Source organism: Chenopodium album, chromosome 21 (genome assembly GCF_948465745.1).
Source record: "Chenopodium album chromosome 21, dcCheAlbu1.1, whole genome shotgun sequence".
In the NCBI taxonomy this organism is placed as follows: Eukaryota; Viridiplantae; Streptophyta; class Magnoliopsida; order Caryophyllales; family Amaranthaceae; genus Chenopodium; species Chenopodium album.
In genome coordinates, this window is record NC_137854.1 from 13,241,050 (window position 1) to 13,246,584 (window position 5,535).

A 5,535-nucleotide genomic window follows, 5' to 3' on the forward strand; every position below is an offset into this window, starting at 1 on the left:
TTATATAATTTTTAGATTTTTATTAGACTTTGAACTTGCTGTAATTTCATGTATAAGAGTGTATTTTAAGGTTTTTATGAAGAAAAATTTAAAGAACTATATATAAGCCTTTAATTTTAACAAAAGGGAAGGTTTTAAAGTGTTGTTTGATTTGGATTTTGAAGGTTTTAAAATAAGTTAGTATTGCTGTAAATTTGATTGATTGGGTATTGATTGAGATGTTATTATTTGGCTTAGGACAGGAGTTTATTGAAGGTGATTTCTAGTTAGTAAAGTGGCATACCAATTCGTTTGCTCAAGGTACGTACAAGTTACGAAACCTTTCTTTTAGGTGCATGTTTAAGGACGACGGATCAAGAACTTAGTATCATGTATAGAGATGATTGAGTTAAATTGTTTGGTTATACATTGTGAATTTCGTATGACGTGCACTATTTTATATTGCAAGGATTATTTGTGCTCTAATTATGCAAGGTGCGCTTAGAGGCAAAGGTATGTGATTGGTGTAATGATTAATTTATTACTCATTCATGATTATGCAAGCAGGATGAGTAAAGGAAGAATTTAAGTCTTCTAAGACGAACTTGAGGTTTTGGGGTGCCTTATGCACTCAAGGTGTTTATACACCGAGGTAGTAAAGGAATAAATAATAAATGTTGCTTGCCACTAATAAATCAAGAATTGAAATTGAAAAGTTGTTTTACTTGATTGAATTGATATTGGATTGATTGTAGTGTTATGCATATGAGTCATCACCAAGTCTAACCCTGTAAATCACGTAAAGTGCAAGATGGATGAGCAATAAAACTCTGGATGGTGCACTTCTGGAGTAATGACAATCAGGGGTTGGGGTACATGGGGTATTAGCCGTGTACTTTTCTCGAGGCCGTCTGATCTACGAGTCTCTTATTTCAAATATTTTTCAAAACTAGGAGTTAGGTGAGATCTCATACTAACTACGGTCACGGAGTCGCGCCCGTGGTCGTTGGATGTTTATTGATGTTTCCGAAAGGAGGCATGGGGTTTTTCTTTTATTGATGTTCCAAATGGAGCATGGGTTGGACAACCTTGTCTATTGCGTAATCCAATGAATAAAAATAATGATTTACCTATTATTAATCAATGGAGTCTTAGTAATATAAATAGTTGAGTCGTGTGTTGAGTCTATAATTTAATGATGCATGATGATTGATTATTAGTAGCATGTTATGGATTTCTTAATTTATTTTGCAGCTTGTATGTACTCAGCTTTGCTGATTGCGTGCTTTGTGTGTTTTTCTTTGGTCATGGCCTTCGCCTTTCAATGACCCTGTGACGATCCAATTTTTACACTTGTAATATTGAGGAGCAGAATTACCACAGGTTCTTACACATGCAGCATTCATCAGGGTTGTGGGATCTTGAGTAGAGAGTTGGTTGTTTGCATTTTATTTATTTTGCAAGTTTGAATTTATTTTAATTCGATTTTATTCGACACTATTTTTTTTGGGTTTGAATTTATTTGAACACTGAATTTAATCACTTACTACTTTTATTGGGTTTTGAATAAGGGCCTTAATGGTTCCAAGTTGTATGACTTAATTTGGTTTCATTCGTTGGTTTTGAAACTTATTTATAACTGATTTAGTTTTTCCGCTGCTATTTTCTGATAAAGCCTTAACGTTTGAACACGTGGCGGTAGCACGCCAGTAATTCTCTTGAATATTATTTAGGGTCCTCGGAGGTTTAAAGAGAGAATTATTGGGGTGTTACAGAATGGGTTTTCTAGGGGGTTTTGAAAAGGAAAGGTGGGGTTTCAGGGTGGGAATAAGGAAGGTGGTGAAATGTGTGCAAATAATCCCAAGTCACAAATGTTTATTAGTTTAACCGGTTTCAAGTCACTTGGGATTGTTGAAATTAATGGGATATAAAGTTGAAATTATTAAAAACTAATCAAAAATTGATATTATTTTGGGCAGATGGAGCAAAGTTCGTACTATTCTAGGCAAATTTCCTCATAAAAATGACTCAAAACCAATAGTTGACCTACAATGAAATTCCTCCAACATTACATACTAAGTCATAAGAAGATCTATAATATTAAAGCAAACAATATTGTTTATAAGACACTACTTTGACCACTCTTAAATTTATTTTTACCATTGATTCAAGCTATAAATTTACTAATTTTAGATTGTTTAAGTTAATTAGTAGAATTAATACATAAGAATTAATAATGGTTTTAGGTATATTATTGACAAACCTCAAGGGTATCTAGTAATATACTTTGAAATACAAAGGGGTATACTTTGTGAATTTTATTAAACCTCTAAGGTACTTGATGAAAATCCGAAAAAATAGGATTTTTTGACATTTGCTACCACCTAAAACACCTCGCTTCAGATTTGCTACCGTTTAAATTTTTTTTTTACTTTGCAACCACCTAAATTAGAGTTTGTTAGAAATCACTACCACTTAACGGAATCCGTTAGGATTTCTGTTATGTTTATTAAAAAAAAAATTTAAAAAGAAAAAGAAAATTTTTTAAAAAAAACCCTGCCACCCCTCCCTCCTGCCAGCGGCCGGCGCCGGCGACCTCACCCACGAAGCCAACCCCCCTCCCTATCCCTCACCCACGAAGCCAACCCCCCTCCCACATTAATGACGCATGTTTTCCTAATAAAACTATACAACATACTTCCAAAAAATAAGTTAAGGAAAATAACAAAAATAAAAATTAAATTAAATTGAATTAAATTAAAGATGACATCATATATTGTTTTGGCGGGAAATTTTTAAATGCCAGCTTGACATGTGTCAAAAATGATGTAAGCATATTCTGTTTTAGTATTAGTTAATAGATAGATTGAACTTCTACAACCCTGATTAACCCTTACCAAACTTATCTGAACTTATTTTTCCTAAACTTATCTTATCTGAACTTATTAACTCTGATTTGAATTTATCTGAACTTATTTTTTCTGAAATAAGTTAAAATAACAAGTACTAATTAATTAAGATGTTGACCTATGTCAAATTGCAATGAATTTAAATTTCTCGTTTTATGCTCCCTTTAATATAATCTAAGAAAATGATTTTCCCATGACTTTAGGCCTCGGGATTAAAACAAACGGAGCCTTAAACTCCCTATTTGGAAACCTTACCTATGTTAAATGAGTATTCCGCATGAAACGAGTACAAATATAAGCATATTTCAGCTTTAGTGCCGATCTATGTGAAATGGCAATGTTTTAAATTTTCTCATGCATTTATTGGTTGTTAACTTGTTACATTAACAACTACAACTCCCACACACAAAATAGCAATGTGTATGATACTACTCGAATTTAATTCGAGCTCAAACCTAAAACATATCGAGTTATTATGAGACTCTCTTCTAATACAAAGTCTCTCTCGTACTTACATAGTTATATTCCTATAGTGTACAAAAAATGGCCCATATAATTTTAGTATAACCAAAATTACAAGGTTTGCATTTATGTAAATTCCCTAATATAAACAAAATATTGAACTACTTAGGAAAGGCTGCATTTGCTGTTGCAAAGGAAGACCTCTTAACAAACCTTCCTTTCATTCTTGGCCTCTTCTCTGCATTCAATTTCCTAACTTCATACCTTATTTTCTTCGAGAACAACCTTGTCCTTCTCTTCTCTCTGTACCGCGACACTCTTGCCTCCCTTCCTCCATCCCCGATTCCTCCATTTCCTACAAATCCCAATATTTGATAATCTCCATATATTTGATGACGACTTCCATCTAGCCCACATGTTCCCTGCTGTTAAAACACAAACAACATTAACAATGTGTAACACTAACACGCGTCACCATAAGACTAGATGGTCACACTAAAAAATATAAATGTATCGCCTACAAAATAAAAATTAGTTTTACATTAGTTCTAAGTTTGTTAAGAATGCGCGAATTAAATTTTGAAAACATTACCGTGCAATGAGGCCAACAATCGTCGAGATTAATTTCGGGGCGTTGTCCGTTAATCCAAGGGGAGCGTTGTTTAGCCCATGCGTTACTTATTGCTTCATAATCTAGCCTCAATAAAATGTTACTCCTCTTATTTTTCTCTGTTTCATCATTTTCTTCCAATTTGAAAGATTCATTTATAACTGATGGCTCGATCATCATACTCTTTTTATGATCATCCTCGTCTTCCCAAGTAGCCCCGAAATCGTGTTCGTCATAAACAAAGCTCAGCTCGAGAGGCTCTTTGATCACTACATTATTGCTCTCTGCCTCAATCTCAAATCCCCTGATTATCATTTCTCCTTCATCACACAATTCATCTTCTTCTTTTACGATTTTACCAATATAATTCTCATTGATATTGTTATTATTAATGCTTGGACTACAATCTAATAGTCCAAGCTCTTCAATCCCATATAATTCATCATCGAGACCTTTTCCTAGTAAGGTCTCGACATCAGCAGCAAATTCTTCGAGATCCATGTCAGATGGTATGTAATTATCAGGGGATTGTTTCGAATTGCTAATCGTGCTCTTTGATACATCCGATCCTCCCTCGAGCTCCAACGGTCGAATGTCATCGACCGTCGGTGAGGAACGGAAATCGGTTACGAAGGGGTCGTAAACAGGGACACGGTAGAGAAGCTGCTCCTCCGACTCACCGTCTTGGGATGATGTCGTTTCCTCCATCCCGAGCTCCGGAACAATCACATGAAGCGGGTTTCGTTCCTCGAATTTTGATTGATGTTTCCCGTGGCGTGGTGTTCGAGGTTTTCGGGTTAACCCACGATGCCACGAAGGCAAATCGGGCCGCTGAGGATCATCAGCGGCTCGCTTGAGCGAGGCCGTTTTCAAACGGACTCGCTCATGCCTCCGGGCCAATAAGTTGGCAGAGTGGACGGTCCCATCACATGATTGGCACAAGAAAGCATCGTCCGCTGGGCAATACCATCGGGCTCGCTTTCTTATGCAGCAATCACACGCCCTCGCAGTCTTCCCACTGACTGCGTTAGCAATTTTTTTATCCGATACCATTTTTCTAATCTCACAATCGTAATTTTAATAGATAGATATATTTTTTTTTCGTGTTTGATGTTTTGGTGCGAGATGCAAAATTTAAGAGCTTAGGAAGAACAAGAAACAATAGTAGTTGTGCTACAAATAGCGTGAGTAGGAGCGGAAGGTAGTGTTGTGTACAATAATTGCAAGACTTTTAGGAGGGTTTAAGGGGCTATTTTTGGAGTAAAGAGTAGGGACCAAATTATATGTGCGCTTTTTACAGTTTGAAAAGCGCAATAGTTAGATTACAAAAACTAGTGAGGTGGCGGGTGAATGTGAGAGAAAATTACACTTTTGGGGACCAAACAAAAAAGCCAAAAAAAGCCTTATCTTATACCTAATTGGCTAAGCTTATAAAGTTGATCCTTAAACAAGGCCCCTCATTGGTTGAAATTATATTAGAGGGATTTCTTGTGGGTCCAATATGGGTTTTTTCTTTTGATGAGGATGAGCATATGATTTTATGATATTTCAACCAAAAAATCTCTCACTTTCAAT

The 5,535-nt window shown here is 35.6% G+C and overlaps 1 protein-coding gene across 2 annotated transcripts; it reads right to left on the bottom strand.

Moving 5' to 3' along the window:
• Window positions 1-3,213: 3,213 nt before the first annotated feature.
• LOC145601191 (zinc finger protein CONSTANS-LIKE 16-like) lies at window positions 3,214-5,314 on the bottom strand. 2 transcript variants are annotated; one of them, XM_081657145.1, is made up of 2 exons: window positions 3,943-5,314; window positions 3,214-3,772 (listed from the first exon to the last, which is right to left on the bottom strand). In XM_081657145.1, exons 1-2 carry the CDS (start codon window positions 5,011-5,013, stop codon window positions 3,512-3,514), a joined length of 1,332 nt encoding a protein of 443 aa, XP_081513271.1. In that variant the 5' UTR covers window positions 5,014-5,314; the 3' UTR covers window positions 3,214-3,511. The 2 variants fall into 2 exon arrangements, with proteins under 2 accessions (XP_081513271.1, XP_081513270.1); XM_081657144.1 differs by having other exon boundaries at window positions 3,214-3,775; window positions 3,943-5,311.
• Window positions 5,315-5,535: the final 221 nt, after the last annotated feature.

Excerpts from the sequence above, each read along its gene's own strand:
- LOC145601191 (XM_081657144.1), bottom strand. The coding sequence starts at position 5,013 with ATGGTATCGGATAAAAAAATTGCTAACGCAGTCAGTGGGAAGACTGCG. Across the intron at positions 3,776-3,942 it reads ATTGTTGGCCTCATTGCACG|CAGGGAACATGTGGGCTAGA; the intron begins GTAATGTTTTCA and ends GTGTTTTAACAG.